The sequence below is a fragment of the Clupea harengus genome, chromosome 11 (genome assembly GCF_900700415.2).
Source record: "Clupea harengus chromosome 11, Ch_v2.0.2, whole genome shotgun sequence".
NCBI classification, from domain to species: Eukaryota; Metazoa; Chordata; class Actinopteri; order Clupeiformes; family Clupeidae; genus Clupea; species Clupea harengus.
In genome coordinates this window covers 25,822,695-25,846,928 of record NC_045162.1, presented here as the reverse complement: position 1 = coordinate 25,846,928, position 24,234 = coordinate 25,822,695, and the positions used below count along the sequence as shown (strand labels likewise).

Below are 24,234 nucleotides of genomic sequence, written 5' to 3'. Positions count from 1 at the left end.
CTTATAACGCATTTACTCCTTTCCTTTGCAGGCAAGGAGATGGAGGTATTACTGTTAGCGTACACTGCTCCAGTAAAACTTCAGTGTCAGTCCCTCATCCATACGGTTTGCATCTGTCTGCACCTCCACATGTTCTTCTCCACCCACCCCAAGCGCTCCCTGGACCTCCAGTCCTGTTGGCCCCCCTGGGGCGCCTCGAGAGGGGGGATGGAAGAGGAAATTGTGGCGCATGATGCAGTCTTTCTATCTCATTTCTGCCCAAGCCCCCTTCATCCCTCTCCCCAACGGGGGGAAACCAGAAGAGGAAATCTCCCCTCGGATCTGCGAGCCCGTAGCCTCTCTTTCCTGACCAGAGGTGGGGGGCTGGGGCAGGGGCAGGGGCTGGGGGGAGGATGGCAAATCAGACGGGCTTAGCCCTTAAACCTGACAAATCTCTGTGAAACGGCTGAAGTCACAGGAGTCATGGCTCTCCCTGCTTTTTTTCCATCCCTCTTCTGCCCCATCTCTCTCCCTCTCCCTCTCCCTCTCCCTCTCTCTCTCCCTCTCTCTCTCCATCTCTCTCACTCACACCTTTTCCCTTCTTGTTTCTCTACCTCACACCCTCTCTAAACTTTCAGACTTTTTTCTGCCTATTTGTTTGTACTTTGTTTTTTGTTTCTTTCCCGGAGAGCCTTATATTCAGCCCCAATACACACTGGTAATGAAATGTTCCTGTCCTTGTTCGAGACACGCTAGAAAATCGATCCATCATAAGTTAGGTGGGAAACCAAAAACAAAAGACAGAGGAAAGAAAAAAATATGAAAGGGCTTTTTTCAGGGTTGACGTTTTACGGAGGGCCCCGCGAGACTGTCGACGGAAAGCGAGAGATCCCCGGGCAGTCCAGACACGGTTCCACGCCACTCATCCTGGTGCCCGAGCGAACCTGACGGCTTTTATCCTCCGCCGCCTCTGCAGGGGCCGCCCCAGCCACCGAAGACCTGCTCCCCTGGCCACGGCTGTGTTTGATCGCTTCCAAACACACACACACACACAATCCCCTCAAAGAAAAACATGGAGCTTCACTTCACATATGGCAAACATTTCCCCAATTTTTTTCCGTGGGTGAATGTGTATTAGAGTGCATGCTCTGTATATATATATGTGTTTGTGTGTGTGTGTGTGTGTGTGTGTGTGTGTGTTTTAACCTTATTTGATTACTGTGCAATTTGGGGGAGTGATTTCAAGGTCTCACCTAGTGTAAAGTAGACTTGAGGATTTTGCTGGGAGCAGGCATGGCGATCTAGTAGTGTGTGTGCTTGAGTTAAGAAAGTCATGGGATGGAATGCACGTGACCCAATCTCCCCGTCTTACCGCAAAGCTCCATCCGATCCGATGGGGATCAGGCCTCTGTGCCACAGGCCCAGAGGGGGATGTTTTCTACCCTAAGACGGGCCCACCGGGGACTCTGCTAACATCCAGGTATAATTCGCTTTCAAAAATTGTGGCCACTTGACGAGTTTAGTGTTCTAGACTTCCCTTAAACCCAAGGTTTTCTCCAAAGTCACGAAAGTGAATTTCCTCTCAAATGAAAGCGAGCGCAAAAAACTGTTCAGTTTTGTGTGTACGTGTGTGTGTGTGTGTGTGTACAAGTATGTAGGCCCCTGCTCACTGCTTTGTCTGTGTTTTGTGCCTATTTATAAACTCATGCAAGTACACACTGGCACTCTCAAGACTGGCACAAACACTCAGTCGTGATCACACACACACACACACACACACACACACACACACACTCACACACACGCACACGCACACGCACACGCACACACACACAAACTCGTTTTGTTTTGTCTGGGTGTCTGTTTCCTCGGTCCACGCTTCTCGACATGAGAGGGTCAGAAGCCACAGCCTCTCCTGAATCATCAGGCTCTGATTACAAGCTGTGATGTCTCTATAAAGATGCCCGGTAGTGAGGGAGAGAGCCAGAAAAGAGAGGGGGAGAGAGAGAGAGAGAGAATGAGGAAAGAGAGGGGGAGAGAGAGAGAGAGAATGAGGAGAAAGAGGGGGAGAGGGAGAGAGAGAATGAGGAAAGAGAGTGGGAGAGAGAGAGAGAATGAGGAAAGAGAGGGGGAGAGAGAGAGAGAGAGAGAATGAGGAAAGGGGGCTTCTGGTGGCTGTGCTGCACCAACTGGTCACCAGATGTTCACCGTCACCCCTGCTGCACACAACACTGCCGCACAAGGGGGCGGTTTGGGGCATGCCAGTACCCTTCCGAAAAAAAGGAGAAAAAAAAATGTGTCGCATGAAAAGAGATACTCTTAACCCAGCCAGAACACTGTCCCTACTATAGTCTTTGTGCTCTGTGTACAGTATATCAACTCACCATGCCTTTGTTGTGTGAATGCTCTTAGAAGTTCCTGTGTGTGTGTCTGTCTGTTTGTTTGTGTGTGTGTGTGTGGGTGTGGGTGTGTGTCTGTGTGTGCGCACAAGTACGTCCTCTCTTCCGTGTGTAAATGATTCTGTTTATTTCAATCTCTGTATTGTGTGCCCCTTCAGTCTCGTGAATGTGTGTGTGTGTGTGTGTGTGTGTGTGTGTGTGTGTGTGTGTGTGTGTGGATAAATGGTGTTTATAGAAGTCCTTGCGGAAGTGTACTGCCTGCCATGTGCAGTGTGCATTAAGATGAAAGTGTGTGTGTGTGTGTGTGTGTGTGTGTGTGTGTGTGCACAGCCCCCCGGCCCATAATCACAGGAAAAGTCTTAGCCCAAAAATGGCCAGAGGAGGAAGGGATCACTCTAGTGAAAATTATACCACTTTCAAATGAATCAATCAATCAATCAATCAGTACATCAACAAATCAATCAGTCAGTCAGTCAATCAGTCCAATACCCAATCAATCAATACCTCTCTCTCTCTCTCTCTCTCTCTCTCTCTTTCTCCATATCTATCCATCCACCCACTAATCAGAGGCATAACAATCTGACATTCATTCTTGCCCACTTCCTTCTTTTGGAGCATCTGATGTCTGGACTACGAACAGCACATGTCCACTTCATCCATCTCATTCAGTAAAACTCAAAAGAAAGAAAGAATGGGCTTAAAAATAACTTCCTGGTCGTCAGGGAAAGCCAGATTACAATGATGTGGTAGTGGTGGAACTCCGGAGACTACTAATAACCTCCGCCTCTTTCTTTCTTTTACACCCCCCACCTCCCCACCCCGCCCACTACACCCCCCACCCCCCCCCCACCCCCCATCCCACCCCCTTCACTGCTCCAAAGGACTCCACATGTTTATGGCTCATGCCTGTGGTATGACGATGGATTCTCCATATAAAAGCCAGCGGGATCATGGGGTGTTTCAAATATTGCTCTCTGAAGACAGTTGCTGACAGAATGACAGCGGCCATATTTATTTTGGTCAGGGAGCAGGGCACTTTGTGGGGAGTTAATCAGAGACTCCCACCCCCCCCCCTCCCCCCACCCCCCACAAGGAATGTAACCATGGCTTTGAAAACACACACACACACACACACACACAGACACACACACAGACACACACACACACACACACACACACACACACACACACACACACAGAGAGAGAGAAGGGCCGGGGACTACTGGTAATGACTTTCTGCCCATGTGGAAGATTAAGCACAGTCAAAATGCTCCGGAGACCGAGACACGGAGCCATAAAAGGCGGCTCCTAAGCGGCTGATAGCTCTCAGGTTGGAAGATGCGATGATTAATGCCTCCTGTCACACAGGGAAAATAAATAAATGAAACTCACTTTTTATAATTACACGGTGTGGAGTTTCTAATGAAATCAGATCAGGAGGCGGCTGAATGGCTGGCTAGTGCAAGTGTGGGACAGTGCGAGAGAGCGCTAATAAGCAAACCGCTGTCCATTTCAGAAGTTGTTTGAGGTGAGATAAGTGCGGGGCCCACATAGTACGCCAAGCCCATTAGGACTTTCATTCTGCGGATCTGATATCTGGATGGATGTAAGGAATGGAACAGATAATGAGGTTTCGCTTATATATCGCCCTTTTAGTGGCACCACAGCGTGCATCGCGCCAAACGGTAAAATTCCTTCAGCCCTTGTTTTGGTGTGTTGGTTTTCGGCGTGTGTGTGTGTGTGTGTGTGTGTGTATAGAGTTAGAGTTGTGTGTATAGAGTTTGCTTAACTTAGTTCCAAGCTGTAATTTTTCCCAGAATCTTCCGGCGCAGGACCCTGACACAAACCCTCTACTCTATCCCATCATCCCGCTCTGGCCCAATCCGACCTACCTCCCATTGGGGTCAGAGGAAATGACCAGTGGATTCATTTCATCTCGAGTAAAAAAAAAAGGGGGGGGGGGGGGGGGGGGTGGCGTGGGGTGCGGGGCTGATTTCCCGTAACTAGACGCCCTCCGCTCTACAAGTGGATAAAGTCTAAAAGCCCCCAATCAGTTCTCTGGAGCTCAAAAGATATAAGCAGCAAACTCAATCCCCTCTCTGTAATTCTCTGGGATTTCTGTTTCCCCTTCCCAATACACGGCCTGAAACCATTTATGGTATAAGACACGAAAATGATGATGGGTAAACACGACGATCGATATCAGGGCTCAGTTCAAACAGCTCCTCACTTTTTTTTTTAGAGGGCTGTGCTCTCTGACGCAAGTTTGAAGTTAAACCCTTTTGTTTTCTTTGACAATGTGAATGCACTGGCGGTAGCTGAGCAGTCTTTTATCTCTCTGGAGTGACACTCTGGCATTCACTAAGACAATTCCATGTGGAGTTACGCTTCAAGTACTTGAAAACAATTTAGTTGTAATGTCCATCACTTTTATTAGAAGCCTCCACAAAATGACTTTATGTGAATTTAAATATTCGCTATATTGAAACACTTATCCACATTGAGTCTGGGCTTCATTCAACTATTTGTTTACTTCAAAACGCTGTCATCAGAAACAAGGTATGGAATTAATTGTCTTATTTTCCACCAACTAAAGCCATAATTCAGCTTAGTTCGGAAAATCTCCATCTTTAAATCGAATACTTTTGTCCTTATTTCTGGTGTAGAAAACAGAACGTGTCGCAGCCCGAGACCTCTTCAATGTTCCTAATAAGAGAAAGACTGGAGTGTACGAGGCTTACTGGGCTGTTTTAACTTGCTCAGGCTGCACGGGTGTGATGGTCGTCTGATGGATCGTGGCCAGCTCCGGTGTGGCTATGGCGAGATGCGGCGCCCCTGGGGTCACCGGCGTGGCTACCGTGTCGGTCCCGCCGAGTCAGCTAATTAAATGAAGATTAGTCCATCGGCACACCAGTCACAACAGGCCGGGGCTCGGGGCGCGCGTAATCACTCCGACACGCTGGCAGCCAATTAGTGAGCCCCCCGCTCAGGCCTGGGAAAGAGCTCCGGTGCCAACTCCCGGCTCCCACCTCCCGCTGGCGGGAACGCTCCGTCCAGGACTGTGTGGAATACCAGCCTGTGTGGGATTGTCTGGAGGATATTAGTCCCTACCAGATTGTTGGGAATATTCTACGTTAACCTGCCAGGCAGGCGAGAGAAAAAGAATGTTTGGTCAGAGTGGCACCATGCGTTTCAGCACAGTGGTGGGTTGTCTTTGAGCATCAGCGTCACCTTCATCGCTACCAGGGGAGCAGTGTCAACAAACTGCCACACTTCTGATGGAGAGAGCGAGAGAGGGGGGCCAAGCAGGGTCTGATTATGATTAAATAAACACAAACAGATACTCTCTTACTCCCCGATACCCCCCCCTCCCTCCCCCGACACGTACTTCCAAGACTGCTAGCTCAGGGGGGTGGCAAGAAGGGAATGGCAGCCACTGGCTTGTTGTTTAGTTTGGAGGCGGCGTGTGTGTTCCTCTCTCTCCTGCGGATGGCAGAGCAAGCGAGAGTATGCTCCATAAGAAGCAAATGTGTCTTCTTTGGAAGCGTGTCGGCGCTGGTCCTGGCACGCGGCACAGGAGACAACCAGGCTCAGGCAGGGCTCAGGCAGGGCTCAGGGGCGGATTTGGACGTGCCGAGATTTGAGGGGAAACCAAACACACCACCAGGGGGTTGGGGGGGGGGTTGGAATGGGTCGCCACAATTGAAAAAGATCAGTGGAGGGCACTCTTGGCCAGAGGCTGGACCGCCACTCATCTCTGACTGGCAGGCCATGGCCGTTTGAAAGACACCCACTCTTTGTCTGTTCATTTCCTGACCACTGACTGGGAACACATGAATATCACACAACATGGCACAGGGACTTAGCACTAAGGCCAGGAAAAGCCTCGTCTCTTGTTGCATCTCGATGGAGATGTCACATAAGACAGCGAAAGGGACGATCCCTCCTTCTGCTACTTCGAAGAAATCGGATCAAAGGGGATCAATCTTCCTGCAAACACAACCGTATTGATCCATGCTCCTACCCTGACTCATCTCTATTCTCTGATTTCTACTACAGCTCACCAAGCCACTGGGCAGTATCTAAAGATGAGTTTGGCAAGTGGTCTTAGAGAAGACTTGCATGCCTCCTATGTCTCAATTTGTTTCATTTCTCTCACAAAAAAAATGACAGATGACTCTGGCCAAGTTTGAATTTGGTGTGAAACTAGGACGGTAACGGAAACCAAAACAAGCTGCCACCGGGAAGAAGAAAAGATGCGCTAAGAAAGATTACATTTAGCCTCGACTGGAGAGTGCTTGGCCTGTGGTGGTGGTGGTGGTGGTGGTGGGGGGGGGGAGAGAGAGAGGAGCGAGCTGGGATTTACAGGTCCTTCAGATGGGCCCTTAACTGGGTGAACAGGGCTGGCGAGACTGATGGGAGGATGGCAGATGTTTCTCCTGTTACAGCGATGGGAAATCGATACCCCCACACAGGCCTCATTTTGCCCATGGCCGAGGTACTTAATCCAATGACCATTGAAAATCATTAGGAGCAAAGTGTGCTCCTCTCTGCCTCTCACGCCCCATGGCCGTCGCCAAGGTGCCTGCACAGGCCCCGACCTCATCTACACACAAGCTCTTGTGTGGGGATTAGCGTAACCTACTGGGCTACACACAAACACACACACACACACATACACACACACACACACACACACACAAACACACGCAGGTGCATACACGCCTGCGAAAATACACACAGGCACTCTCACATATACACACACAAATGTATCCTCATCCAAAACACACACACACACACACACACACACACACAATGTTCTGCGTGACTTAGCCGTACCTCTTTTCTGCTGTCTGAGAACCTGAAAGCAGCTTTGCTACCAGAAGAAAATTAGCCAATGAGTTTGAATAGTGTGTTTGTGTATAACCTCAATCGCACTAAATCCAACATCAGGGAATTACTTTGAGATTAGGGAGGCATTTGGAGGCAATAACATTCTAAGTTGTTTACACAACATTTAATATTATTGACATGGAATGACCTGTCATCTGTGGGTTGGGAAGAGCGGGAGAAAAAGAAGGGAAGGAGGGAGAGGACAAACGAGGAAGAAAGGGAGTAGTGATTCATTTGAGTGGTGAGGGAAAACGTCTCCCGAGAAACAAAAAAGGAAGAGAAAAGAAGCAAACCCCTTAGAGTTAGAGGAGGGAGAGGAGGAGGAGGAGGAGGAGGAGGAGGAGGAGGCAGCTGTGGAGGTAGCTGGGAGCAGTGGAGCGCCTGTCACATGTCTGTTTGTAAACCAGTGACTCCGATGACAGCGCCCCAGTTAGGGGAGAGTCTGCAGGGGGATGCCGAGAGAGAGAGAGCGAGAGAGATATGTGTGCGAGAGTGTGTGTGTGCCTAAGTGGGGGAAGGAGAGTGTATACATGTAAGTGTGCCCATTTCTCCTCACATCTTCAAGCCTGTGGTGTGGAGAGGTGGAGGTTTCTGGAGGTCCACAGTGGGCATTTCAAATGAGGGAGGGGGGGCTTTCCTAAGTAAAGGCTGTTTACTGCACACTTGCACAGCCCACCCTGGGTTCAAGGAGAGGGGGACTTGTTCCTCTCCCCTACATGTTTCTCCGAGGAAGATTGCAACCCGGCTGACTGCTGGGTGATCCACGACATATTATCACCAAATGAACCAAAATTGTTCAATTCCAAATGATTGGGATAATAAGTACGGGAAGATGTCAGGGAGTATCACATTTTCCCTCCTCCTTCTATGTTTCTCTCGGTAAGGATAAGTACTTGCAGCTTGTCATACGGACTTGTCCTCAGGGCGCTGACGTCCAGATGTCTTGAAGGCTACGAGCAGGAGGGGACGAGGTAAAAGATCATTTACACACTGTCCCCCCCTCCTGCGTCATGTTTAAGCTGATCGACGGGAGCCCGATCTGCCAGTGACATCGCTGGTATTATTTCAACACGGAGAAATGGAAGCCACGGAGTGATTAAATAAACATTGCTATAAATAGCACACCATCATATGTCAACCTCAGCCCATTCCCTCCCGCCCCCCTCTCCCCCAATCTTCAACCCCTCCCAAACGACTTTTCTCCTTATTTCCTGTCGCCGTTTAATCCATACCAATCTGCAAAGGTCTGCTGTTACGTAATCCAATACTTATGCTAAATACTGGTGTCTAGTGTCTAGTGTGAGCAGGGAATTATGGTTAAAAAGTCAGAAAAACCCTTCTCTTCAGCCTTTATCCTTATCCTTTGAACTCCTACCCAGTCCTTGGACCAGTCTGCCCGCTGTTCGGTGTATTTGTGAAATTACGCTTAAGACGAGGGAAACGCATACACATTATTTATAGTCCAAAAGTAATCCTATTTAGTAGATGTAGTTTGTTATATTGTGACGCAAAGCTGGCGAATTAGGTTGAATTAAGTCACAAAGTCCCTGGAATTCAATATGATTTAAGGGGTCAACCCGTGAAGAATTTGAAAACTGTGCTTGCTGTCCTCGAACTGGACCTGTGGCAACTTCAGCCAAAACACTTAGCTGATTACCAGTCAACTCACGTAACTTTTTTAGGTATAACATGTAAGCAGTGTAATGTGTGTGTGTGTGTGTGTGTGTGTGTGTGTGTGTGTGTGTGTGTGTGTATGGGGGGGGGGGGGGGGGGGGGCTCTGTGGTTTCAGGGATGCTATGGGTGGACTTGCGTTACATTGACAAAATATTTTTATAATCAAAAACAATGTTTGGACATTAAAGAGTAGGCCTATGGTTGATATCATTTTACAGACTGCACATAAAATAGAACAAGATCTGACCTGAGCTGACAACCCTCTGCTCTGAATGTGGCAGAGTGCAAGATGACCAGCTACTGACAATAACATGACCAGCTACTGACGAAAAAAAATGACCAGCATACCATAGGAATGTTAGGCTACCACTGAAGGAGGAGAGAGTATTAATATGAAGGAATTAATATGCATTATTAATATGCAGAATTAATTTACATTCTACAATATTAAAATGTATGCAGACAATAATGATGTTACATCTAGGAAATAATCAAACTAGCTTGCATTACTTAGCCATGATGTAGTCTGAGTTGCTCAAACTACGCTAGCTAGCTCAAAAGTTTAACTTGAGCTTGTCAGCTATCTTAATGTAACACTTAGCTGGCTTATCTTCAGTATATCTTGTTAAATAGCATTTAGTGAAATCCATACGTATGTTGTTTAAAGGTACAGTGTGCATCTTTAGTGTATCTTTTATGAATATAGTATTCATAATTATGTTTTCATTAGTGTATAACTACAAACCGTTATATTAGCCGTTAGCTAAGAATGAGACCTTCATGTTGCGCCGCCATGTTTCTACAGTAGCCCAGAGCGACCAAACCAAAACACTGGCTCGAGAAAGGGCTTTTCACGTTTTTATGGCATTCGATGGAAACCGTAGGTACTCGCACACGCTTGTAAAGGGAAGGGTATTCAGCTGGTTGCAATTCAGCAACCTCACCACAAAATGCAACTAAAAGCTACACACCTGTGCCTGTAACCAGAATATCAGACCTTTTATTGTTATAAAATAAAAGGAGGTCTCCGTGTCAGTTTCTGACCTATTTCTCTCCCTCCCTTGCCATCCATCCATCCATGCCATCTGTGCCATCTGACTGGTAAAAGTGGGGGGTGATCTACTGGGTGGCTTTTAGAGAAACCCATTGACAGTACGAAAGGAAGCCTCTGGTATATGCAAATTGCTACATTTTATATACTCTACAGCTGCAATTAAACTAGAGTTATTAGACCTGATGAGTGAAAACGTATTTTAGTCATTGTTTGAAATATGATGACATATTGTTGAAGATGGGTATAGCGAGGTTGAGCGTCCCCCAATGGCCTTGAAGGGTGAATGTGCCGGGGCTGAGACCCAGGGAGCCCCGGCCTAATTTAACCCCTACACATAAGCCATGTTTAAATCATTCCATTTTTTTTGCCAGAAATTTGGCTAACTTGGTGCCCATCGAGCAAACCGCTGTCGAATGCTTCCACATCAGCACTGTGGCGCGAGCATCCAGCAGCGTCACGCTCGGGTGAAGAGTGGCAATCTCTAAATAACAGCTAACAACTTAATTTTATTTACTGGCTAGAAAGAGTCTTTCGAACCGTATAAAAAATTCAAGTACAATTAACAGAGAAATAAAAAAAAGAAAAGAAAAATCCCAAATACCATGACACATGGGGTTTCCAGGCACAGGTTCAACCGAGTGACCATAGCCTATGTCCTGAGGAGAGCCTCATTAAACAGACTTGACATGCGGTTTCCACGGCTTCTATGGACTAATGACAGGAATGGCTGTTCTATGCATTCAATTACAACTTTTACAATAGACCCCCAATCAGCGACCTCATACTAGATAATTGATGCCAGCAAGCAGCCATCTCCATGCTCGCTTTTAATTAAAGAGGACTATAAAATACCTCTGGAAAAGGTCAAGCAAGCAGCACTAATTTAGCACGGGGGGGAGGGGGGGGTTTCTGTCCCAGGAGGGTATGGGGGGCAGGATGTGCCAAATAATCACAGTTTCCATCCATCCAGAGAGCTTCTCCCCGACCTCAAATAATATTGAGAGATGGGGGGGGGGGGGGGACAGCCGTGGCTTATCTCAACGTTATTCTCTCACTCAGCACCTCACTTCTATGACACTGCCAGCCTGTCTACAGGTCTTCCTGACATTTCCAATACAGTTTTTCTTAATGCCTGGAAACTCATGATAGAGTTTGATATTGTCTGTTTAAAACCCAGAGAAGAAAAGCTAAAGACTACAGACCTGGGCCCTTTGAATTCATCACATTGAGCATACAAGTCCCTGGGTCTCACTGTTTTAACCTAAATACATTCAAAACTGCTGAATAGTGGAGAGTAAAAATATATGGTTGGATTACAGATTTCCTGTCTGTGCTATTTCTTGCTAACCTTGAGCCAAATTAGCATGGACAGTCGGAATAAAAATGTATTCAGGTGAGGAGGAAAAAGAATAACACTACTGTGGAGAGAGAATAAAGAAAGAAGAGAGACACATAAATGATCATTGCATACTGTATCCTCCTTGATAATACTGCTCTGAATGAGGCAATTATTTCCATTAGTGTGTTTGGCCCATCTGTGAAAAGCTAAACAGTTTTTTTTTTTTTTTTTTAGAAAAATGTTTCCTTGGCCGTATTTACAGTGAAAATATTTTCCCCCAGATTTGACTTCTCATTTAATGGTCAAAATACATGCAGCGCACACCGCAAATAACTCTCAAATAGTGGAGAGGAAACAGAGAGTGCCATTGAGGAAACCTGCACTTCATACTTTGAGGAATTCCACGGGGCAGAGACGAGGAGAGAAAAACGAGGCAGAAAAAACATACCCCAGGAGGAGAAGGAGAAGGAGGAAGAGGAGGAGGAAAAACATAGCCCAGGAGAAGGAGGAGGAGGAGGAAAAAAGAAGAAATGATTGAGGGGTGGAGTGATTGCACAGGCTGAGTTCGACCAAGCAGCCCTGGAAAATAGGCACATTTAATGCATGAAAATGTCATGCCACCGTGGACCCAGAAAAAGGCCCAAACCAAACAGGAGGAGAGGGCCACGAGGGCGGGGTGTTTTTCTTTGGCCTTTCATCGCCTCTGCGGCAGATCCACACAACAAGGTGTTTATGGCCAGGCGGAGAAGACCGGGAGCAGAAAGGGTCACCGGCGCCATTTCCCCCCGAAAGTATGTTCGCAAATCCCCTCTACGAAGCTTCCCTGATCTGGTAGCGTAAGTTGCTGGCATTACTGGGGTCATGGGCTCAACTGGGTCTTTAAGACAGAAATTCTTCTTACTTCCTACTACTAAATCTTTTAGGCTCCCAGAACTCTGGATGCATTAAAAGCATCTGGTCAATAACTAAACACAAATGTAACCTCAGACCGAGGAAAAATGAGACAGTTGTGTGTTGTATTGTGACACTACTGTGGAAAAAAGCCAAACACAAAGAAAGACAGACAGGCAGACAGACAGACAGACAGACAGACAGACACACACACACACACAAACAAACTCACCTCTCCTGCAGTGCCTCATGGACATTTTGCACCTCCGGGACTCGGCGATGGTGGGGCAGGGTATCGTGTCCTTGGGCGGCTTCTTGACGATGTGCCGCGTGCGCGTCTCCAGGCCCCACTTGAAGCCGCAGGTTTTGTTTCTCCGGGTGCAGGAGCCCCACTCGCTCCACTGGCCCACCTCACAGCCCTCTGAACCCCAGGACACAGCAAGAGAGACACATGAGCCGGGCCCAACAAACACAACCTTGCATGGAGGCGCCACTGCATTCCACACCGGAGACCTAAAAAGCTTGTTTAAGCTGAGTTTCAACTCAGAGGCCGTAAAACAGAGATTCAGATGCTTTCATGAATTACACATGAAGAAAGGTTCACCCAAAGGAACCACGTATAATGAACCATATGACAACATGTCATCTGCACTCAATGTCCTATCAAGTATTGGATTGTGGCAGTACTGGCAAGCCATTCTTCAAACTGTGAAGAGGCACCACAGTAAATCCCCTCACGTGTTCAGCCGCTATCTCATCTATTTAACCTGTTTCACCAGCAATTCCAATTTCATTCAGTTTCATCAGGAATGCAGCAGTGCATCGGTATTTATTTCCCCCCCCAAAATGGCAGCCTTACCTCCACACTCCATGGTGTCCTCTAGCGGGGCGAAGCCTTCGGGACACTTATCGAAGCAGCGGCCTTTGTGCAAGTAAAAGCCTGGCTTGCACTTTGTGCAGAAGTCTTTGCTGAAGCACGACTCGCAGTTCTCTATCCGGCACCCTGTGGAAACAGCAGCAGAGAAAAAGCCCAGGTCAGTTAATACTCACAGCACCACTGCACTCATATGGAGTTGATACCAGTGCTTGGCTGTTGGGGTGATGTGTAGGGGGAAATAGAGGGAAATCTTGAACAGATTATCGTCTGTGTGTGTGTGTGTGTGTGTCTGTGTGTGTGTGTGTGTGTGTGTGTGTGTGTGTGTAGGGAGGGGGGATTTGATGCCCTAAGACACATCTCTCTCTGGGGGCAGTGTGATATTTCAGCACACTTGTTCTCCCTGACAAGCTTGTTTGGCTGCGGAGGGAGTGCACAGAGGCGGCGGCGGAGCGGAGCAGAGCGGAGGAGCCGGTTAGGTATTACCTCGCCGTGACCCCCTCTCAGCCCTGGAAGCTAAACAGATCACGGCACACAACACAAAAGGGATTTTCTCCTCATATTTTACCCCGTCACAGATGTGTGGTGGATGGCTACAAGACAAAAAGAGAGAGAGAGAGACGGAGAGGGAAAGAGAGAGAGAGAGAGAAATAAATGGAGTGAGAGACCGGAGCAGGAGAGACGGGAAGTCTGCTGGACGTGTCACTAAAATGAATTTCCTTCTAGAAAAGTCTCCCACAGCGTTTAAACACTGTGCATCCTGAACACTCCAGTTGAAACGATGACATGAGTACTTAGTATAAAAAAAGCTCCTTCTGGCTTGCCCTGATTAAGAAATTGGCATCGAGAGGAAAACCTCAGTGCAACACAAACCATGGAGTTCTAGATGGGTTGGCTCTTCGGAGGTGGAGATGTGGGGGTGATAGTAGCAGTTGTGGGAATGTTTTGAGGGGTTTGGTGTTGGGGGGGTAAAATCATGCAATACCCTGCCCAAGTAAGAGGAACCCAAGAGAGACATCTGTTAGGGAATAGCCCCATCATTTAAAAAAAACGGAACAGAAAGTACATTGCAGGCTATGGGGAGATTCGGGGTGGGGTACGGTGGAGGCAGATCCCTCCGAAAAGGCCGTCTGGTCTTGTGACCCCCCCCAACGGTGAACCTGGTGAAGGGCCAGACAGGACCGCCGCCCCTGTCCTTCTATTCCCCCAACCCAAGCCGCAGGGGCGTTGACAAAACCAAACCAAAAAGACCTGGCCCCACGCGCATCACGTGGCGCACGCAAGTGTCATCATCATGCTCCTGCTCTCCAAATAGCACGTCAGGCCAGGACCCAAATTACACGAGCCACGCCAACAGGGTGACGCACTGGGCTGCGTGATTAAAAAAGAGCCTCCCATGGTTGTCTAATTTACGATGCGCTCTTAGAAGCCTGATCACCCACTAATACTTCTGGCTTTCAAAATCGTGCTCATCCACCACCACCTACAACTGATCCGGAGTCAGTTTTCCACTAGTATTTGCAGGTAAGAACACATCTGTGTATCTCTCAGTTTTTGTATCTGACAGACCACCACTGTTTAGGCATGTGGGTGTGGGCGTCTGGGTTATTTTCCGAGGCTTGTCTGCTTTTATCTTTGACCCTTTCTTTGAGGCCAGAGGGGGGAGAAAGCAATGGTGGTTACCATCTCACGCCCCTTAATTAGACCATCTCTAGCTAACCATCACGCCACCCCCAGCCACAAGCAGGGGGCCTCCCCGTTTCCCTTTGAACCCAGACGGGTGGCCTCTGCTCCCTGCTCTGCCCAACACGCTCCAGGCTCTCAGGGTTTCCCCAGCAGTCTAAACAAATTCACACACACACACACACACACACAGCACACACAGTGATGTAATCAGCATATGGACATGCACACACACACACACACACACATGCTGTCCACAGATAAAAAGATACCTCACATGTTGTCGAAAAAAATAACAATACATGTTATTGTATTGTATTGTATTGTATACAAATAAAAAAAAAATTGATATGGCTGTTCACGCAATAACAGAGTAATGCAGTTCTCATAGATACAGCAAAAGAGATGGTTGCGTAGTGTACTTGTGCACGCATGCGGATGTGCCTATGTGCCCACGCTGGAGTACGCACAGCATTTATGAGAAAAATCTGCAGCTCAAGACTGCATGGCCTCATCAAAGGTACGGCCTTATTGGCGTTTCCCAACACATCTGTAAAGGGGATGATGCCAAAAGGAGAGGAAGTGAGACGGCACAAATGATGATGCAACTCACGCTTCCATCAAAGCCCGTGAGTCTGTCGGCACAGACATCACATCCAGAGACTTCTGAAGGCGGAGGTTGAGGGAGCTGAGACTGATGACAGTGGGCTTTTTATGAAAAGCATTTTTTTTTTTTTTTTTGAAAGAGTTGGCTGCCGTCCCTCTGACAAGGGGTCAGGACGTGGGGTGTGCTGGATCGAGTGAGCGCGCCTAGTGCCTCACGTCTGTGTCGGGACGGTGAGATTAAAGGCACAGGGCCTCCCCGCAGGGCAAGAATCTTAAACACTCGGGGAAAATATGTATTTGCTTCTTCACTGGCTCATTGTCACTACCTCTCTCTCTCTCTCTCTCTCTTTCTCTCTCTTTCTCTCTCACTCACACACACACGAACACTACTTGCCAACAGACATTCTCTTACCTCTATCTCTGACCACCTTCCACTCCCACTGAAAGGAAAAGAAATCTCGACATGGACATAGATTTTGTGTATTTGATATAAACATGTTGCTGAAAACGGGTGTTCTGTTACACGATTTTTGGCAGTGTGCATGAAAGCAAGATCAAGAGAGTGAAAAAGAGACACATGAGAATGAAAGAAAGACAGACAGGCAGTGTTGAGGACAAAGACAGAGGGAGAGACAGAAAATGTGCCGGAGAGTGAGAAAAAAAAACGTAAAAAAAGCGAGAGGCAGGAACGCGTAAAAAGGCCAAGAGACGAAAAATATAATAAGATGTTGACAGCACACGGAGTGACACAGCAAGACAGTAGAAAGGGAGAGAGAGTGACAATAAATGACAGAAACATAACAGATATAAGGAGACACAACACACACACACCCAGAGGGCCCTCACAAACACAGGATGCCCTCTGCTGCATGTCTGCTCTTCTGTGAGTTCTCTCATCTCTATGCTCCAGCTGTAACCAGACCTCCCCACGGCTCTGGGCTGTTGTCTGTCTGGACTCTGCCAGGGCCAAACAGCCTCTAAATCACCATCTGTAATTGGTAAGCAACTCTGTTACGCCTGTTAAATACAAGCATTCATAGGCCTGTCATCACCTGGACATATTTAGCCTGAGACGAAAGCAAAAAAAGACAGAAAAAGAGAGAAACAGGAAAGAAAGAGAGACAGAAAAAGACATCTGGTGCCCGTCTCTGGCACTGGTTTGTTATCTAGCCGCCTGGTGTTTATAGCAACAAACAGGAGCTGCAATGCTGCGAAGCACACAATAATTGGAGCTATGCTAATTGTTGCCACCATTTTGTGCAGAGAGAAGAATCTCCTGCATATCTTCACAATCACGGTATTCACCCTCTGAACTTGAGACTATCCTAAACTTTAAAATGTGACTTTGGGTCTTTTCGGAAGGTCAATACACAGGTCACTGAAGATAATACACACACACACACACACACACACACTTAGAAATTTCCCATCAGAGATGAGGCCTGGCCTTCTGTTTGGGGAGGGGGGGGGGGGGACTGATCGGCACTCGTCACCCATCCGGTGTGACGGCACCAGTGCGCCGATGCCTGGGAGAGGGCAGGCCTTCTCCACGAGGATTAACCTCAGGACCACCTTTAAAACCCAGCCAAGGTGCCTCAGCCAGACTTAATAGGAGGTAATGAGGTCAGCGGATCTCTCTGGCTCGCCCATGTGGGAACCTGACAGTGGTGCCGACCCAGCTAGCATTCCCCAAGAGTATTATCTCCTGCCTTTTTCACCCCTCTCTTCCCCCACTCCTCTGCAATTAATGTGAAGGGCAAATGAGGTATCACTCGACTCAAATCCGAGTTCAAACTGGTATAGCTTGCACCAGACATGTCCGAAGCACCGTTGGCCGTGATAAATGGTCGCTTATATGCTACTTCTTTTTTTTTTGTCTGCGTCGGTTTTTTCGTGCGGTTTTTATGTCAAGTGCACGTTGAGTTGAATCGTCAAAGCGGCAGGGTGATCTAATCCCGAAAGCCTTGTGGGCAGAGCATGCCTCACTGCTGTGGTCTGGACGGGACACAAAAAAACAATGAGCAAATTATATCATGGACATTCAAAAAAAAAAGCCGGCGTTCACTCACATGCGGGCTGCCTGCGTCCGTGCGCGCCAGTGCTTTGAGTGCTCGCTTGATTTATATATGTGATTACTTTACCCGCTTTCCCTCTCTCTCTCTCGCTCTCTCTCTCTTTCCCTCTCTCTCTCTCTCTCTCTCTCTCGCGCGCGCGCTCGCTCTCTCTCTCTCTTTCTCTCTCTCTCTCTCTCTCTCTCTCTCTCGCTCTCTCTCTCTTTCTCAGCGGTGATTCATTCCAAAAAAAACGGGGGACGCAAATTTCCCAGAATCCCACAGAGACCTATCTTCTGAATTGGGGGTTTAGGGTTATCGAGCCAATCACCAGGACCTGCTACCAGAAAAGGGCGCCAAGTCATGAAACCAAGGGATGCCCGGGCCAAGGGCAAGCCTGTCACCACCGAGCAGCACCGAGCAGAGACACGGGGAAAGAATCGGTCACACTTTTCCATCCCGTTCAACCCCAAGGCCCTGGCTAAGTGGGTATTGCTGATCTGTCCCTGTTCCTGTTCCTTCAGCAGGGCTTTGGCCAGAGGCACATCACACGGTCTGCTTACTCACACCCAACCATGTCATCTGGTTTTGCCATGGCACACGCCAAGCTTTCTGGGTATTTTTCTTTCTTTTCTTTTCTTTTTTTTTCCCTCTTTTCCCTGGGTTCCTCCACAGACAGGATAGCTTCATCACCCCAAACGGAGTGGGGAGGAGAGGAGAGACAGGGCTGTGCTTGGACGGGAGGGAGAGAGGGATCCGCTGGTGTTCCCGTCAATCATGTGGGGATAAAATGAGCTGAGACGACAGCCATGACAATGTTCCTGGATTGCCATGAGGGAGAGAAAGAGAACCACTGGCCTGTGTGCTTCTGCCACACAGAGGATGCCAAAAGCTGCCAGAATCCAGCCAGCACCATAACAGATGGGCAAACGCACCACACAACACACTTGGCAATGCTTTAAGGCATGCAGTACAAACCCCCAAAAAATCCTCTACACACAAAACATTTCATAGCTGGTTTTATGTAACCGCTGAAAGATTACAGCAAGGTGTGTCCCTCGTACTGTCTGGCAGATCTCTTGTGCTGTGGTTTGGGAGGCCCAAGCACAACAGAAAAGCACAATGCACAAACGCCATAAGCAACTGGCCTTTTTGCAGGTCCCAAATGGCACCACTAAGAAGAGAAATGCCCTCAGCAGCCTGGGCAGAGTTGGTTGGCAGAGGGGATGGCATAGCCTTATGTGTAGATTCCAACATAGCGCTCGGGCAGAGATTTGGACAATGGAACCCTTTTCGTGTGGCTCCAGACCACACGGAATTCCCACGACGTCTTTAAAAAAAATGATGAGGCTGTGAAAAGTGCAGCATGCAGCACTTCCAGATTGTATTCTTCATTTAAAAAAAATGCGATAAAGTGGCAAGCGTGGCAACAATGGGTGTTCAGTCACAGGTTTTTTTTTACGCCCACAAGACGCAATAAAAAGGGAAATAAGGAATAGGATGAAAAAATTCCCCCTGACAAGGAAGCCTCAAGTGGCACATATACTGGTACTGGACGAGCTGTGATATTTGAACCACACTTGCAGGATATTGGCAATGGCTAAGACCCTGCTAGACAGGGTTTCCATCCTTGTAGGGTGGGGAGCTAGCAAGGGGGGAGCTTAGCAACACACTCTAAAGCATGGTGCACACACCAGAGCCAAGGGGTCATTCGGGGACAGCCCTTATCATCTGCAGCCCCCTAGCCTCTTGTTTTCGAGAGAGAACCGAGAGGGGGTGAAAAAAGAAAAACAATCCAGCTTACAGTATACTTCAGTAAAGATTGAAACCAGAGTTTGGACTGGATGTCATACACCCATCCTTGAATGTGAAATCCCCAGGATTTAGTGACGCAATTGTTCCTGGCATGGGGAATGGAATGTGCACATTGAAATTGGATGTTTATAATTGCGTTATGGGTTCCACGTAGCGCAGCTTGGGCAGCTCCTGTGTCCACATGAAGACTTATGGCCTGGGCAGGCCAGGCTGGTGAGCTGATAAGGGCGTTGATGACTGAAGTAAAAGTCATGGTCCTTCCTGAGGCTCTCCATTAGCAGCTGTTAAGAGTTCGGGGGGGGGGGGGGGCATGTGCTCAGCCCAGGGGTACATGCATGTGTGTGGGGGGATGAGACGAGGCAGGGGTGTGTTAGCGCACACTTAACATGTCGGGAGAATCATCTGGGGAGGACCGGAGAGAGAAAAAAGGGAGGAGAAGGATGAGTGGGAGAGTCAGGGGGGGGGGGGGGGGGGGGGCTTTGACTTGACAAAGCTACAGAACGTCTGAATGGTACCAGCTTCGCCATAATTCTTCCTTCCGTGCTCACCGTCCTCTCCCGCTCTTATCTCTCCGCTGTTCTCTCCTTCACCCTCGATCTGGTTAGCATCAGTGGCAGACAGTCGTTCCTTTCTGTGGCTCTTCTGATTTTCTCGGAGGGGACAGAGATAGGCCTTGGCCAATCCTCCTCCTCCTCCTCCTCCTCCTCCCCACCTTATCCCCCACCCCCACCCCCATGATGTGTGAGACTCATGTGTTTGCTGTTGAGCTGTGCCGATGATGTTCACCAGAGACCGACTGGGTTCGGCGCAAGTCAAACCCGAGGCAAACTTGAGAAGGCTTTCAAAAGCGCAGTCTGCCTCTGTTGGTTCCAGAGGAAGAGCTGCTGACAGTGTGTGAACCTGTCTCTCCTCTCTTTTTCTTCTTCTTCGTCTTCTTCTTCTTCTTCACTTCGTCTGTAAAGCATTCTAAAATAAGATAAGATCACACAGGCATACCCTGGTGTAATAATAAGCAGCTGCTCCCTAAGTGATTCAGAGTCTGTATGTTTTTTTGAAAGGACATGATAACATGCAGACATAATGAAACGTTCCAGGTGGTTTCTGGACGACTGGGAGAGAGTAAAAGTCTCACAGGCAGAGGAGGTGAATGTTGCATTAGGTCCTGATGCCTTGGCCCTCAAAAAACATTGACCCCACATTTAGCTTGAGTGCTAACCTCTGGTATGAAGACCTTCATTACACCTGATGGACGTGCTCCACTTGGCGAAAAATGACACGAGGAGCATAACTTAACGGAGGGAGGGGGGTCAAATGCGAAGCTGGATTATAAAGTCATGACTCAAACGGCAATGACATCAAAGTGGGCTTTAGCGCCGAGATCTGATGGTACGTGACAACGCACGGTTTTGTTCTGTGAGAAGCTCTCCCCGAAAGGAACTCAGATTAACTTGCCGCCCATCACAAGCATTTAAAATCAAACTTCACCAAGAGCAGGAGAGCAGGGCCGAGGACAGCAAACAATTACAGTCCGTCGGAGAACAAGATGTCTTGTTCCCCCTTATATGACTTCTGACGATAGGGTGCAATGTCTCGAGGCGCTTCTCTCTGCTCTTTTATTGTGGGGAATGGAGACGAGTGTGTGTGAGCAGGGGGGGGGGGGGGGGGGGGGGGGGAGGAGGACTGTAATGGTTGGGGCGAGGAAAATCAATTGATACCATCAGTTTATTACAGGCCAAGCATTTTGGTCGTTTTTCTTTTTCCAAAGAGGAGAATTTTCCCCAAAACTGCCTTTTTTTTACGGTGTTTGATAGAAACCAAGCAGACATATTTGCGCGGACATTCAAGAGTGATTGGGCAAGCAAATGGCTGCTGCTTTGAGTGTCTGCAGCCCGTCTGGGTTATTGGGCGTAAAGGTCCTGACATGTTCCTCCAGGGCCTCATTGCTGAGCCGTCTGTCAAGAGTTTGGCTCGCTCAGACCCGACGGGTTCAAGTTCCTCTCTGTTTTCACATGAAACATTCAGCCAACACCTCAGGCCCCTTTCTATAAACCTATAAAGGCAAAATGTCTCCAGCCAGACCCAATGTTGAAATAAGGTTATGAGACGGAGTACCATGGAAGGAGAGGCGAGGGAGATGTTTCCTTAATTGGATTTTTGTATTATTCCTAACTCAGAATTAATGGGAATCCGTTTTTCCCTTCTTTGTTTCAATATCAAAATTATAAATCAAGGAGAGCATGAAAAGAAGTGTTTCAGGTTTACGGATGCAAAATAATATGGGAATAATTATGTGTGTGGAAGTAAATAAATGTAGGCTAATCTAGGCAACGTAGTATTTGAAATGGCTCATCAACATGTTAAAGTGGATTGGGGTCCTTAGAATGAGATCATGGATTAGTTTAGCGAGAGTCTTGAATCTATTACGGTATTTCAATTGTTTTAATCTGCAGACAACCGCCCTGCCAACGGATTTGTGCAAGTGCTTTACAGGAGCTACTTATCTTTCAAAAACAAAAGGCCACACTCAAATCGTGTGCCTACATTGGACATTACACAATGGCCTAGGTATTGTTGGCCTCAGCAAGTGGCCTCAATTTTGGGGCCCTAATTTTTGCTGCTACAGTACCTTGTTTCCTCTAGTCCCTAAATGTCTTCCATGCTGTATTACTGGGAGGGGAGCTTGACAAATCAGTGGTCTCCACCGCTCAAACCCCCAAAGGCTTAACCCCTTCAGAGGGCCGCCTCGAATCCACCCACCTGTGCGAAGAGATCAGATACCCCCCCACCCACCCTGTAAATTGGCATGCGTGTGTTTCTCCAACATTCATACATTTTGATGGCCATGGTGTACATTGTAGGGAGCAATGGATATGGGGGGAGAGAAAGGAAGAGGGAGGCCTACTGGAACACATGTTGATATCCGGTGCACGCATGCCGTAGTATCCTGACGGACAGGCGTGAAGACACTCTCCGTACTGGCGCATCCGCTCCCGTCGCAGGAAGAGGAAGAGTTTGGGCTGACAGTTCATGCACCCGTTGTCCTTCGAGCACACCGAACAGCCTTTGCAGATGGGGTACACTCCATAGCTAGCTGCTGCATGGGCAGAAAGGGAGGGGAGAGAAAGACACAGACAGAGGAGTAGGTTAGTAAAACGGCACAACATGTGTGTAGAGAGCATTGTACGGAATTCAACTTAGCAGCTCTGGTGCTGCACTGGCTTGAAACACTAAGGCCTGTAGCATTCCATTATGGCAGTTTTCACAGATTTGGCAAATTGTCATTCATGTAAACTCTGGCTCCCCTCCTTGCATCCATTTTAAAATTGCGAGCATGCATTGATTTGATTCAGAGCTTAACTCCTGAATGTTGTGTTGAGACAGCCGATGAAAGGCCAAAACCACAGTGACTTTGGGACAGATCGAGTTGCCGGTGGGAGACAAAAGAGCCAGTAGCTACGAACTGTCCTACAATACATGTCTCTCTCTCCTTAATGTAAACTCCTTAGTGTCCCGTTTACAGGAAAATGTCCTTGGGTGTGCACCATAGCTGCAAATGCGAGACGCTGTTATCGATCCGATCCAAGTTTTAGGTATCACCACCAGGGATAGGGTAACAGCTCTCTGACTCTGTGACCTACCACAACGCTTCGTAAAACATCATGTAAGGAGATGTGGGTTGGAGAAAAAAAAGAGTATATTCTTTGCTCGGCTGTGGATGTATGGCAGGGTATTGCATTTCTTTAACCTTTATAAGGACAGTCACAGAAAAGAAAAATGTTTTTTTTTTTTTATCCTTAAAAAAAGGACCCTTTTGTGGTGACAGGGATATCCTACAGTAGATTTGATTGAACCTGTTCCCATGGGAAGCTTCCTTTCAACACAGGCTCAGACACTGGATTGGAACAATGGCTTGGATCATGCGAGTTCTCTCATGTCACTGAGAATAAATTGTGATTCTATCAGTAAAACTAGTCTGACCCAAGGGGAGTTTTTAAAAAAAGATCTTTCTCAAAGGTGCTTCTCCGACGGACTGATTTCGATTAGCTGGGTACACAGAGAGCGTTTTGGAGCCAAGCGCTGCAGTGGAGAACGGAGCAGAGAGAACAGGAAGAGAAGATTTAGCGATAGCGAGGGCGCATCACTGGCCGTCTCCATGCCGACACCTCATCGGTCATCCCCTGACGGCTGCTCTGAGTTTTGCAAGGAAGCCATTTGTCTTTGCCGGCTCCTCATCCTTCTCACCATGACAACCACACATCTCAGACCTCAAAAACCTTTCAGATGAAAGATGAGCATGCTTCGGCTAATATCTACCATTCACATGTAATTAGGTAATTTGCGCATAATCTAGCAGCTTTTTATTATTAGCAGCAACTGCAGCCCGTCGGAGAGGATGTAGTACTTGTAATATAAGAAGATTAGGCAGTGAGTCACACTCACTTTCGTTCCATATGTGCTTTAGGGAAAGTATTCCACACACATGCTGAACACATCATGCCACCCCTCCCGGAGCACCCCACCTTAAATCTCAGAGTAAACCCTAGGAGGCCCTCTATCACACATCCCTCTCCATATCAAACTATCATCAGGACAAAAGTGCTTTTAGATTCATGCCATGCAACGTTTCACATGAAAATAGCGTGCTTCCTTCCACAGTTACATATTCAGGAGAAATCAGCTCGAGCTTGGTCAGCTCTGTTTCCAGTACATTTCAACTTCTATAAACATGAAGCAACACATTTATATCAACACCGGCATATAGATACTGACATAAAAGGGATATACGTTGGCGGTGGTTGTGCACACTCCAATTGTGTGTTTTTTTTTTGTTGCAAATGATAACAAAATGGGGGAACTGTTCTTGACAAACATGCTTAGTGTTCCATGCTGTCGGGCTATTTGCGGGCGGAAATGAAGTAGGCAGATTTCGGGCCTCACCACACCGCGTATTATACATGCAGACATGTTGTATACA

At 47.8% G+C, this 24,234-nt stretch overlaps 1 protein-coding gene across 1 annotated transcript in view; it reads right to left on the bottom strand.

Annotated features, from left to right (window-relative positions):
• Positions 1 to 24,234, bottom strand: part of rspo2 (R-spondin 2) — a 57,893-nt gene that overhangs the window by 9,186 nt on the left and 24,473 nt on the right. The window contains exons 3-5 of the mRNA XM_031576659.2: positions 22,162 to 22,353; positions 13,090 to 13,233; positions 12,463 to 12,651 (exon numbers count right to left, since the gene is read on the bottom strand). Coding sequence (XP_031432519.1) covers positions 12,463 to 12,651; positions 13,090 to 13,233; positions 22,162 to 22,353 — 525 coding nt within the window. The remainder of the gene's footprint in view (positions 1 to 12,462; positions 12,652 to 13,089; positions 13,234 to 22,161; positions 22,354 to 24,234) is intronic.